The sequence below is a fragment of the Lasioglossum baleicum genome, chromosome 5, assembly GCF_051020765.1.
Source record: "Lasioglossum baleicum chromosome 5, iyLasBale1, whole genome shotgun sequence".
Taxonomy (NCBI): Eukaryota; Metazoa; Arthropoda; class Insecta; order Hymenoptera; family Halictidae; genus Lasioglossum; species Lasioglossum baleicum.
In genome coordinates this window covers 8,548,659-8,561,848 of record NC_134933.1, presented here as the reverse complement: position 1 = coordinate 8,561,848, position 13,190 = coordinate 8,548,659, and the positions used below count along the sequence as shown (strand labels likewise).

Genomic DNA, 13,190 nt, shown 5'->3' with positions numbered 1-13,190 from the left:
TATATTATTTTCAAGAATAAATTTATATTGCATTCCAGTTTGTTGCAATTCAGGTAGCAAATTTTTATTTTGCATAAAGATCCACTGTCTAATTATTATATTTCCATACTGATTCGATATTCTATCGTGCCAAATTTCATGTCACTCTTGCAGCAAATTAATGAGCGATATGATTTTGATTTCAACGATAAACACTTTTTTTTTAGGAAAAAATGTCTTTCGATGATTTGTCAGTACAGTGAAATATCGTAAAGTAAATTGAAAAGACTCGGTTCGATAATTTGATAAATAAAAAATTCCACATGATTAATTTTCAACATACGCGAGCTCCCTCTTCGAGTAGAAAGGAGTTCGATCCTGAAATGCAGCTCGTAACTGCGTAACTAAAGTACATTGCTGAGCACACTGAGCAGAAGTAAATAAATCGTACACGATCCTAAAGAAATGAATGTATATTTTTTCTAAATATTCGGGAAGTATTTCAGCTCTGAAATGCGGATGGTTCTGTGTCGAAACGAATTTCGTATGAACCGAATTGCGCCAGTGCGATTCCAATAGGACGAGATTTAGTATAATTAATAGGCTCATTATCGCCAGGAGAGAGAAATTTCTCGGTGCGAAACAGATGGTATATAGAATCACCACGTGATAATTTAATGAGAGTTCAGTGTTCAGTCTCGTATTGGCAAACATCTCTGGCGTGAACATATATGTAACACTTATCACCACGAGTTCTCTAACCGACGGGATACGAAGCGCTAAGGTTTCCTTTTTCGAGCAAGTGGCAGCCATTGAATCATATTGAGGTTTTTCCAGTTGTTGCTGGTTGTTGCTGCGCGACATCACGCTCGGTTTTCAAGGTACATACAAACGTGAAAAAGGAAATACAGATAATCTTTTTTTTTATTCGCAACATCGTCGAAAAATCGCACGTAATCGACGACTTTAAAATGTATCTTGTCAATGCACCCCATGATCTGTCGAATTTGATAACTTATTGTACAGTTGACTAATAATCAGACGTATTTCTTGTGATCGAGATAGCATAAAAATATTCTTATCAGACTCTGCATTTATTCTATGTAGAATTCGTGTCGTTCAATCGCCTTTCGTTTTCTCCGGTATGTTTTATTGGTTATGTTAGCGAATGATGAATTGACATAATAAAGCATTTAACGATTTGTTAATAGGATTCCTTGATAATATTGTTTCAAACGATGTCGTGGATGCAATATTTGTTCTTTTACTTTAATCAGTATACTTCGTCTTTCCACAAACATTATTTGTTGCCGAGAGACCGTGTAGAGGTTATGTCACGCGTCGAGGAATAATCTATCGTGTTCTATTGTGCATTAGTCTGATGCATGCTTTTATCTTTTAGATTTAACAATTCTGTCGAGGCAGTGATGGCTGTCAAAGGACTGGTCGCAGCAATTGTTCAGTTTCTAACCCAACAATTGGAGGATGGAGACATCACTGAAGAATCTAGAGAGAGTCTCGAAGTAGCGATACAATGCTTGGAAAGCGCGTATAACGTGCAAGCCTCAGATACTCAAACAGATTTTAATTTACTCGAAGTTTACAAAAACACAGCCGAGCTTGCGAAACCTCCCATAGTACAGGAGGCCACACCTGAAGCAAAAGCGGAAGCAGAAAGATTAAAAAACGAAGGAAATGCTTTCATGAAGGCTGAGAAACACCAAGAAGCTATTGCTAACTATACAAAGTATGCGAAATCCAAATACAAGGAACAGATACATCTTTCTTTTATTTTTAACGACTGGTTCAGTTTACTATTAAATTCAATCATTCTAATATGTATTACTTGTCATAGAGTAGTTTCGGATAGCTTAATTAAAGATTTAATCATTCAGTTAGGACAGCAAAAGCTTTAATAGAATGTATACCATTAAAATATTTTTTGTTTAGGGCAATCAAATTGAATGGCGCGAATGCAGTATATTACTGCAACCGTGCGGCGGCGTACAGCAAAATTGGCAATCACCAACAAGCAATTAAAGATTGCAATACTGCGCTCAGCATCGATCCTACTTACAGCAAAGCGTACGGTCGATTAGGATTAGCATACTCTAGTCTGGAGAAACATAAAGAAGCTAAAGCTAGCTATCAGAAAGCTTTAGAAATGGAGCCTGATAACGAGAGTTATAAGTACAATTTACACGTGGCCGAAGAGAAACTAGCAGAGGTAGTTGTAACCAATCCGAATCTCGTGGACATGATGCATCGCGCGGTAGCCGATCCAGCTTTCCTTAATGCAATGAGGAATCTCATAAGAGGAAACGGAGAACAAGGAGCGGGTGGACAAATGGATGCATTTTTCGAAACGTAACTATCGAATTATAATTTCCGCGTGCATGATAGTTCGGGAATATCGATTATATTTGAATATTTTTCAGTGGTCAACAAGTAGTACAACTAATACAAAATTCCAATCCGGAATTGATCGAATCCTTGATACGACAAATTGGCAGAAACTCAAACGATCCTGAACCACCGCAACAGAATTAAAACAACTGTGATTGTATAATGTTATAAAAATTCGACAAAATTGGAAACAACTAAGTTGATTCGCAGCACGGAATAGTTACACAATAATGCGTAACATTCATTCGCATGCTGAGAAAAAGCGACAAGTTATAACTAAAATCAGATTACCATGGTCTTAAATCGATAATCATATGCATATATACTATAAAAAAATTTTCCTTTTACATTATCTATTGCATAAAACCGAATGAATGAATTATCTTTTAGATACATACGGCGTGGTACCGTATGCAAAGAAAATTCGGTGATAACGATCAGAAAGGGATAAATATTTTCTGGATAGGACGACTCTCTAAAGGCATACGGATTGCTATTACTGTTCATGCTGTACAACGTGTCGTTAGATATCTATTTTTAATTTTTCCTAATTTGTACGGCGTTATGGTAGATATTATCACTGTTGCTTTTAACAGTAATTTTTAGTACGATGAAACAACGCATAGTCGAAAGAATTGAAAATTAAAACACATTAATATCAGTCTTCGTCATATTATCGCATACATTACATGCACATCAACATTTTGTTGTCTGAAACCGATGGAAAAAATGTATATCGATCAAGAAATATTGAAAAATTTACAAGATAACACTTCTTCCTTAATATTTGTACATGTATAGAAACGTACCAAATATACGACGAATCGAATCATTCTTTTCAAAATGTTTGTGTTCTATGTGACTGTTTTATAATTGTCTAAAACTAGAAATATAATTTTATCTATGCATTACGAAATTCATCAGCCTTTTTCTTAAAGTAAAAAAAAAAGGGTGAATATAAAGGAGGTATCGTATTCGCTTATTTTCCTTTTTACCAATACATTCGTACACAATTCGTACATTTCACATGTATGTATTTTTACCAAATTTTATGTTCAAAACTTCGGAACCGTAGTTAGTCGATAAAAGTTTCTCAAAATTTTCTAATAATAGTGTCGGAACACGTTAAATAATGATCAGCAGAAATTCATTGAAGGTCCGCGATGGCCCCGGTAGAAACCATGTAGAAACTCGGGAATTCGAATTTCACGCCGCACGTATCCTTTTAAACTGGTAGCACGCGTACGCCAATTCTGCGTGCGTCATCCAGTGACATCATTCTTATTTGGCACTGAACAAAGCCCGCGTGTAAACACACGGGACATTTTTATATTTCGTAGTCTAATTTGTTTTCGGTGTACGTGTGCATGAATACGCATTTACGGGTGACTGCGAACGCCATACATCGTTCTCTCCTGTAGACGAGCATCGTCGACGATTAGCCGTTCTTAGCCGGTAAGTCTCCTTATCGTATCGCAGTCTGCTGTCCCTAAATTTTGATGAACTCATCAGACGTTCTCTGGCTACGAGTGCACTCGTGAAACACGAACGAGCTCGTGAAATTTGTATTCGTTAAGGGCACATTCGTTCCCTTTCCCTCGGCTGGCTAAATTTAATTTTTCAGCCGCGTTTGCATTGTTCGTGCCTATACTCGGAAGTATTGGTTAGCTATACCGATCATCGGCCGCGTGAATGTATGTACATATGTAGTATTATAAATAACGCTTTAACTACAGTTACAATGCATCGTGCTCGATCTTCTTTCTCCCTCTCTCTCCCTCTGTCTGCTTTCCCCCCTGTCCTTCTCTCGAAGCAACAGATAATTTCTTTTATCGAAAACGTGATAATTATGACGTACCGTGAAGAGACTTTGATTTTTTTTTCATTAACCACAGAAGTCAAAGAATTCGAAGCTGATATATACTCGGCTGTTCCCGTCGATTCGGCGTTGCTGATTTTCGCGTATCCTGAAACGCTGGAAGACATAACCGCGATGTCCATTATTATTTACATATTTTCCAACCCTTTCCATCGCCCACCCACAAATACATGTACATCCGAGAAACATAATGCGTGCGCAAAGTCCCTCCACAGGTTCATGACGTGCGCGGGTGGCGCATGATTCGCCGGTTTCGGAGTACCGACCAGGAACGTATCATCCGACGGTATCAACTTGAACAAATTTTTTTTTATCTTCAAAGAAAAACACTCGCCTCGTAGAAATCGTATTTATATCGATGACTGGAAAACGCGCGCGAACGTGCTTCGATCGGCTCTTATCTGAACGGATAATAACGGTCGATTTTTCTCCATGTATTTTCTAGACGCTATTCATGTTGCGTCAATAGCACATTTTCATGTATTTCATGTTTCATCTTTTTTTTCGTTTTCCCGAAATCCTGATCTATTCGAAATAGTTGTAGTAGCTTGAATTCGAATTGCGAGACACGTGTACGCAGACAAACGAATATTTTTAATGTTAATGTGAATGTAGAAACCTTTTTTAATAATTCATTTTCTCCGCTACGGGGCGGAATTTGTATTGTCGGGGAGCATTTATTGTCAAATTTCTGTTCGAAAGATCCTACATCCTGAAAACGCGTAACATCTTAAACGTAGAAAATTTTTTAAACAATTCCACTGTAAAAGTACAGTAGTAAGATGCACCTTAATTCGCGCGATCGATCATCGAGTATTAATAGTCGTGAAATACAACTGATAACGAGCCGTGAACCTTGTTCAAAACAATCCTCGAGCAAGAAAGAGAGAGAGAGAGATAGCGAATTCGAGGGCGTTCTGTATGTTCGTGAGGTGGTCCACGGTCCACGGCGCAATAGGTACGCTCCTGAGCGTAGTGCCCCCCTTGCTGCTCGATTGCCGCACACTCAACAGATTGAGGTGTGGCCATCGAGGGCAGCCATTTTCTTGACTTTCTGTCGCTTAACATTTCAGGTAAATACGCAATTATTTCTTAAGTAATACTGATTGGAGCGGTGCGAGAGTGTGCTGTGCTGTGCGCCCGGGTGTTCGATAGGTGGCCCGTGATCGGTTCGTTAACACCGCGACCGGGAATATTGTGTGTGTCTGTCACAAGGAGGGAAAAAAAGGCCTCTCCTTCTCCTGTGATATAGAGAGAGGGCCGAGGGAGTGCCATGCGTTACGAATCCACGGCATCTTCGCACGACCACCGTTTCAGTTAGCATAGAAGCCACGCGCTGCTCGCTCGGGGCTGAATTCGATCGGTGATTTTGGATTAGCTCCGTATCGGATACTCGATTCTCTCGAGCTGGCTTTTAGATCAGTAAGTAAATCGTCCACCAGGCACTAGACCCCTGCGTCGCTGTCCTGTCGCATCCCTAGCGCCCCCAGCCTCCCCCTCTCGGTGCTCCGTTCGTTCCATACCCCCCACCCCCTTTCCCCGCCCTCTTACCCCGTTACGCGGCAATGCACTTCCGGCTGTGCAAAATTCGGCAAAAAGCTCTCCGGGCCTCTCCTGTAGAAACTTGAGCAAAGAAGTGTGTCGCGGCTCTGACTTGACATTCCTGTCTGTTTCGGCGTCGTCATTGTCGTTGTCGTCGTCGCCGTTGCCGTTGCTGTCGCCGTCGTCGTCGTCGTCGTCGTCGTCGTCGTTGTCGCCGTCGTTTTCGTCGTCGATTTCCACCCTGTCGTCGACCGACGTCTCCTATCTCCGATAAACAAAAGGTCGGTACGTTCTTTGACACGATACGGAGTCCGCGTTACTCTTCGCTTTTCGAAGAGCGCTCCACTTTATTCCTCTCTGTTGTTCACACGTACGTTTCCTCACCTTCGGAATGATTTCATCGGAATTTCTGTTCGGTTCCGTAATCGTAGATGCCCAAACAAACGCTCGGCAATCTCCCGTGAACGATTGAGCTTTTATCCGTTGCCGAATCCTATACAACGCGATTAGACATCGCCGAGAAAGATTACACAGTTTTTTCGAGGAATTTCGCGATCGCCTTTGTACGGGCGTAGCAGCGATTTTTTGATCGGGTTGTACGAGATTCTACCGTATTTCGAATGTACTTTGGAACAGTATATGCTACTATAAATAATTGCTGCATCTGGCAGATGGCAATTCAAACGTTCCGACGGAGAGTTTCAATTTTTAGAGGAGTCAGAGCGAATACTGCATCTCTCTATGCAGCGTGCACTGTTTGCAGTACAAAGATTGAATAGGCTGTGTTGCCGTACTGTTAACAACGCATAACCCGTTTCTCATTTAATCGACACGTACAGACTACTGTTTGTTCGCATCGCTTCCGCATACTAGATTATACTTTACGCTAAGGTTTCTGCTTATGAGCGAAAAATTTGACTAAGTGCTTTTAACTTTGCTCACATGGAATAATAATCTTTCTATATATGGTCTGTGGAAGAAAAATTTTTGTGCTTATATCTTCGGATGTCTCTCGGCTAGAAGTAATCTTTCCATTTCCTATGTATATTATTGACTATAATCTGTAAAAATATGAGCATCGAATACCCAACACTATGTCGTTGAAGGGATCGTTAACGATTCAAAGCTTCATATTAAAGAAATTTTAAATGTCAGCACCATGTTATGATATCTCATACTTCTTTCTTAATACTCATTTATATATATATATATATAAAAGACTGTTTGTTGATTGTTATCGAGTAAATATAAGATTTCATAAAGCATCTCTTATCTTCACACCATGCGAATGTTCTGCCTATTACGTTTAATTTACGCTTCCCAAAAATAATTTTTATCGAATTCACTCGATTCTGGATAGTGCATGTTTCATACAAAAAAAAGATATTGACCTTATATGTTCATGCATGTTCTTTGGAAACATTTTCATTTTGTTCTAAGGCATAAGGTAAAGTCTTACTTGGTATGTTTCGCTATATATAGATCAAATGAATTTATATACAACTCTCTGCATCTATAATACTAAGGGCCTTCGTGTTAGGGATTAAAGGCAAAAAAAGTAGTTTAGTTTATTGTTAGTAAGGTATTCTTACTATTGCTCAGATTTATGAGTATTCGAATTGAAGTACCAAAATACTTACTCCAATCGGAGCTTATTGTTAGATTACATCGAGTGCCCCAAGTACTCGGCTAGTGAAAGTTCTAATTGTTAGCAACAAAATTGATTCTTGAGTTATTTATGGGTTCATCGAATAAAAGGCCCTACCTTATGCATTTCATATTACGTACAATTTAATTTAAATGTGTACACAGTAATATTGACTATGATAACATTAAATTTACATTATGTTTAGGCAATGGCAGACTCATAATGCCTTGTAGTATACACGTTTTCAATGTATCCGAAGGAAAGAGTTAAGAATTGAAAAATTACATATGCGTCGTACATCGAATCATCATAGATTTTATTTAATACTTTTACAGATATTTACAAATACATAGCTATGACAAAAAAAAAAAGAGATCTATACGCATACATATATCCGACAATAATGATGTTTGTCTAGTACATGCAATTATCTCGCAGCCTCCTATCCATTCTAACATATAAAATGTCCACTTAAAACAGAGACGCTGAAAGAAAGACTAAAAACATGGGATGCAATGCGGGCCGATGCCTCGGTCCAGACGATACGGGGTACCCTGGATCAGGTACGACCCAGTCAATATCCTTTAAATCTTCAGCCCTCGTAGGTTGCTTTCTTAAATAGCATTTAAAGTAGACAACAGAATAGAAATGAGAAAATCTTACCTACAATACCCACACTGTACAAGTAGCTGGCAGTAATGAGATTAGAAACAATTTTCTAGCAATGTAAATTTAAGTCGATGGAGGGCTTTAAGGCTATTGTACACATATGTAATGCTAATACCAATCTAGTATTTTAAAGAATAACTACGACACTGTTTAGGGAAGAAATTCTATACCCTACGAGGTTTGAATACGAGTCGTTGTTTATAGCATTGTCAGAAAGTGAATCTAATGCAAACAGTTTCGAAGAAATTACCCTGACTTCTTCCTAACTCTATCCTGAAGAATGCTTTTTCTCAATCTCTTTCACTGTTTCTTTTTGTATCTCTCTATATATGTATATACGCTCTTGGATCTGTCCATTTAAGATTGCTTTTTCACTTGTTTGTGCCTTTTCAGGCTATAGGAGATGTATCTTCTTTTAACAGTTACATTAATTCCATTCTCTCGGCACTTCTTGCGTTTCCCATTAAGTTGTGATTACCTTACGTTTATTACGTGTTCACTCGCTGCATGCCCTTAGTTGACTTTTTTGGTGGAGTTTCCAAAAGATGTTCGATCATTCGATTTTAGACTCATTACCATTAGAAATGCGATAGTTCTGAAGCTGAAAGATCAATTTAGAATCTATTTGTTACTCGTATCATCCACAACTTAAAAGATTTATGCATATATAGACACAATGTTTATGTACATGCATTTGTAGGATCAACTGCTAGAAATTATTAGCGCACATTTTTACCGTTTCATCTGTACATAATGTCGAGATCATTCTCGGCACGTATTAGACATCACCGGCAAAGATTCTAGTACTAGAACGAATACACTTTAAAAGAGTACAATGTAAAGAATTATGTCGCTATTCGTGTATAGGTAAGTTATCAGGCGTACAGACATTCCATTCGCGTAATCGTCCAGTCGTTTCTTAAGATTCACGAGTTCTCTAAACGAAAATTTGTTAATCGGTATGTAACCTATGTGTATTTTTTGCTTTTTTTATTAATAGATACTCTTTGAAAGAGATTTATGTGCATATAAGGAGATATATTTTTTATCGAAGCCGAATTACAACGGAGCTATAGTAAATAAATGCTGAATGATTTTCGTTTTAGAATTCATGGCAGCCATTAGGAAGAAATTGGTTATTGTGGGTGATGGTGCCTGTGGTAAAACTTGCTTACTCATAGTCTTCAGCAAAGACCAGTTTCCCGAAGTATATGTACCCACGGTATTCGAAAACTATGTCGCAGACATTGAAGTCGACGGGAAACAGGTGAGTCTTTCGAACAATTATGTTGTAACTTTTGTAATCGTTTGTCCGTCGTATACATTCTATAAAATATTATTGGTAACAGGTGGAGTTGGCTCTTTGGGACACAGCTGGACAAGAAGATTATGATAGGTTGCGTCCGCTGTCGTATCCTGACACAGACGTAATCCTAATGTGCTTTTCCATCGATAGTCCCGATTCCCTGGAGAACATTCCCGAGAAGTGGACACCAGAGGTGAAGCACTTTTGCCCGAATGTGCCCATTATCCTTGTTGGAAACAAAAGAGACTTGCGCAACGATCCTAACACCATCAAGGAGCTTAGCAAGATGAAACAAGAACCAGTAAAACCCGAAGAGGGTAGAGCTATGGCCGAAAAAATTAACGCTTTCGCTTATCTTGAATGTTCTGCTAAAAGTAAGGAAGGTATTAGGGAAGTATTTGAAACGGCAACTCGAGCTGCGCTACAAGTTAGTATTCCCGAAGTTAGGAAATGTTTAACAACGTTGTTCAACGCATATTTGATTTGTAATTTCACGCTGTAGTATTCTACGCCTTCCCCTTTGGCAGCTTGAAGTTACACATCCGAGATGTTCGTTGGACAGTGTAATTTTATAACGTTATATGTTTATAGTACAAGTTTATGTGACTGTAACAAATATTCTAATTTTCAGGTAAAGAAGAAGAAGAAGGGAAGGTGTTGGCTTCTTTAAGTAAAATGCCAAGTATACCCGGTAACGGGCTAAATAATGGAATTGCGGAGCTAGCTGCAATGGAGCTAGTTGTTATGCCGGAGTCCCCCAGCGGAAACCATAATATGATAACAACAACAACTTATCTTTAATTATTTTACACAATAAAACAAATCTATATAGAAAAAAAACGGAAAAACAACCACAAAATGCGCCCGCAATATAAAAAACTGTCATTGATGAAACCGGAGACTTAAACATTGACTAAATTCAATACAAGTATATGTGCTATATATATGAAAAAAACTATAATGTATATTGTAATGACTACTTGATTGTATTTTTTAAATGGTAATGAATTGTGCTTCGAGTTTAAACAATTAAACAATTGTCATACCAACTATTTACATTTACGGTACATAATTATCTATATCATTGTAGCAATTATTACTATTATTATTAGTATCTCTCATTACTATTATATGCATTCTACATTTTTTTTTAATCGTAGTGGCTGTTTATTTTTTGGTAATAAAAAAAGATATGTGGAAGAGAAGTACGACGGAGTTGGGGGAATTCGTAACAAAGTATAAAGAGAGAGAGAGTGATAGAGTGAAAGAGAGAGAGAGAGAGAGTGAAACGGGGAGAGTAGAAACATAATATGCAATGCAAAGTCATAGAAAGCAATGTAAGAATTTAAAACAAATCGTTAAGAATTCCAATTGTTACGTCACTATTTTACTGAACTATGGCATTATCGATATTTCTTAAACAAGCAAACAAACAAAAAAAAAGTAACGAATATTATATTACAATTATAAAATTGCGTAAGTAGACCAGCGGATCATTTTGATCTATAAGAATACCAACTAGGCTAAATGTATTATTATTATTAATTATTATTATTATTAATTATTTTTATTATTATATTGTAATACGATGACACTAACATTACGGATTATAACAGCGGCTATATTATATTTATGTATTTCGACAACACATCCCTTGTATCCAATCATGCATACAAACGATGTCCCGATTTGTGTTTTTTGTTACGCGGTATAAATTCGATCCAAAAAATTTATCCGACATAATGATTATAATTGATAATCGAGGAATATTTCTGGATGACTCTATTCATTTAGAGTACAAAAATCTCACAGAACACGTTAGCTTTTATAGTAGCGTCGTGCGACGTACACGACGATTGCTTTCCAAAAACACATTTCGATCGAAAAGTAATGTGTGTGTTCCTCAAGAAAAGAAAATATCGAGTGATTTACCAATTTCAAGAAGTTACCTTGTAAAGCATTGATTATCGAGCCTGTTGAATCGTCCTGTATACTATCCTTCCTTTTATTTCTTATTCTTTCGTTTCTCTCTTTCGTTCATGTGTATTTATAAATACTAATTTTACACACTTTCAAACCTACACGTCTTCTATAAAAAAAAGCTATATATATATATGCATATATATATATAATCTGTAAGGTTCATAAGATCGTTGCTTTTTGCAAGAACTACTGAATTTACGGCTGCAATGCAGTCCTGGCCATTGATTCAATGAATGACTGTGGAATTGTGTTCAACAAACGTTTTTTTTTTTAAACAGTTAGCAGTACTATCGTTGAATTACGCTTTTAACCAGACACCTTCGTCAACTTGCAGTCAAACTTTGCAACGGTGAAGAGGATCTCGTTCATCGTGGATCAACGGATGGATCGAAGAAAAGATCATCGTTGATCAGCTCTTCGATGCATGAATAAACTTCGTTGAGTCAACGGTGAGCAAGACTTACTTTATAGCGTTCAAATCAAATGGAAAGCTTTTTAATCTATAACAAAAAGATCCGTTGCAGAGTTTGCGAAAAATGTTCTTTTATAATAATTTCGAAAACTGTACTGTTCATTACAACTGTATCAGTGAATCCTCTATGGACCATTTTCTCTTATGGTGTAATAAACGCGATTGTGATGTCGAGCAAAATAAATCATTAAAAATTTGTACAAACGACTCTACCATAACATTTTTATACGATATGAAACGTTATGAGAATCGCCGATAGAACTGACATGTATAATTTATTATTTTCCATAAAAGCGATGATCGTATTCGATCCTCTCGTCAGAAAGAGCGTTCGTGAGACTGATTTTTTAAAAATGAATAATTAATAATACCGTCACGCGACGTGAACTCGAACAAGCTGCTGATACCTTTTATAACAGAGATTAAGCGTCGCTATAAATGCACAAAGTTTCCGATGATAAGCGTAAACGTTTTATTCAAGTTCTTCTATGTTTGACGAAGATCGAGAAACACGATGATTTATATATATGCGGCAAACACAAATAAGAGATAAGAACAATGTATCTTTCTTATTTTGAGTGCCCGTACTGGTCCATATGGGATTTAAGATTGTATATATAAAATTTCAACCGTATACTTGGGATAGAAGGATCTTGTAACGCCTTTAACGAGTGGCCCGTATGATTTTTTTGTTTTACAGAATTTGTTTGTCGTGGGTATGCAAGAGCAATAAAATAAAAGTACGAGTTGCTTCGACTATTTGTTATTTACGATAACATTGCGAGCAATACACGCGCATATAACATTTATTATACATAGCGGGCATACTACCTGTTTCGTTGGAATTTTGAACGTTGAAGCGGCAAGGTGTGTTACACATATACGAACCGAACAAGAGAAAAGAAAGGAAAACCGTTGTCTTCGAAGTCTCCATAGTCCCGTACACAATTAATAGTCTTACGACGGCGACATTTGTATAATAATATGTCGTGCAGCTAACTTAAGAAGTTACGGTACTTCCTAAGGCGAGAACTTAACGATTCACACACATAGTGTTTTCTTCAATATCGGGGACGAGAACCGTTACTTTTTTATGACTATCAAGAAAAAACGAATTCGAGCGTGAATTTTGTAGGATTCTGGCAAATCGTTCTACGATTTAATTAGCTTTTATATAATAAGAAGGTATTTACTCTACGATTGCTATAATAATAAATTGTAATTAACAATAAAAATTACTTGTCGAGATTTGTAATATTGCTATTCACTGAATCGACCGAGCGCGTTATAAGCGAGAACGATTGTA

At 37.4% G+C, this 13,190-nt stretch overlaps 2 protein-coding genes across 9 annotated transcripts; both read left to right on the top strand.

Annotated features, from left to right (window-relative positions):
• The first annotated feature begins 406 nt into the window (after positions 1-406).
• Positions 407-3,301, top strand: LOC143209090 (small glutamine-rich tetratricopeptide repeat-containing protein alpha). Its single transcript, XM_076424319.1, has 4 exons — positions 407-860; positions 1,382-1,726; positions 1,930-2,346; positions 2,418-3,301. Exons 2-4 carry the CDS (start codon positions 1,407-1,409, stop codon positions 2,527-2,529), a joined length of 849 nt encoding a protein of 282 aa, XP_076280434.1. The 5' UTR covers positions 407-860; positions 1,382-1,406; the 3' UTR covers positions 2,530-3,301.
• Positions 3,302-3,649: 348 nt separating this feature from the next.
• Rho1 (ras-like GTP-binding protein Rho1) lies at positions 3,650-13,132 on the top strand. 8 transcript variants are annotated; one of them, XM_076424324.1, is made up of 5 exons: positions 3,650-3,840; positions 7,935-8,017; positions 9,230-9,390; positions 9,473-9,856; positions 10,061-13,132. In XM_076424324.1, the coding sequence occupies exons 2-5, from the start codon at positions 7,960-7,962 to the stop codon at positions 10,097-10,099; spliced, it is 642 nt and encodes a 213-aa protein (XP_076280439.1). In that variant the 5' UTR covers positions 3,650-3,840; positions 7,935-7,959; the 3' UTR covers positions 10,100-13,132. The 8 variants fall into 8 exon arrangements, with proteins under 8 accessions (XP_076280439.1, XP_076280442.1, XP_076280440.1 ...); XM_076424320.1 differs by lacking the exon at positions 3,650-3,840 and adding an exon at positions 5,266-5,337; XM_076424321.1 differs by lacking the exon at positions 3,650-3,840 and adding an exon at positions 5,338-5,686.
• The last annotated feature ends 58 nt before the right edge of the window (positions 13,133-13,190 follow it).

Excerpts from the sequence above, each read along its gene's own strand:
- LOC143209090 (XM_076424319.1), top strand. The coding sequence starts at position 1,407 with ATGGCTGTCAAAGGACTGGTCGCAGCAATTGTTCAGTTTCTAACCCAA. Across the intron at positions 1,727-1,929 it reads GCTATTGCTAACTATACAAA|GGCAATCAAATTGAATGGCG; the intron begins GTATGCGAAATC and ends TTTTTTGTTTAG. Across the intron at positions 2,347-2,417 it reads ATGGATGCATTTTTCGAAAC|TGGTCAACAAGTAGTACAAC; the intron begins GTAACTATCGAA and ends AATATTTTTCAG.
- Rho1 (XM_076424324.1), top strand. The coding sequence starts at position 7,960 with ATGGGATGCAATGCGGGCCGATGCCTCGGTCCAGACGATACGGGGTAC. Across the intron at positions 8,018-9,229 it reads TACGGGGTACCCTGGATCAG|AATTCATGGCAGCCATTAGG; the intron begins GTACGACCCAGT and ends TTTTCGTTTTAG. Across the intron at positions 9,391-9,472 it reads TTGAAGTCGACGGGAAACAG|GTGGAGTTGGCTCTTTGGGA; the intron begins GTGAGTCTTTCG and ends TATTGGTAACAG.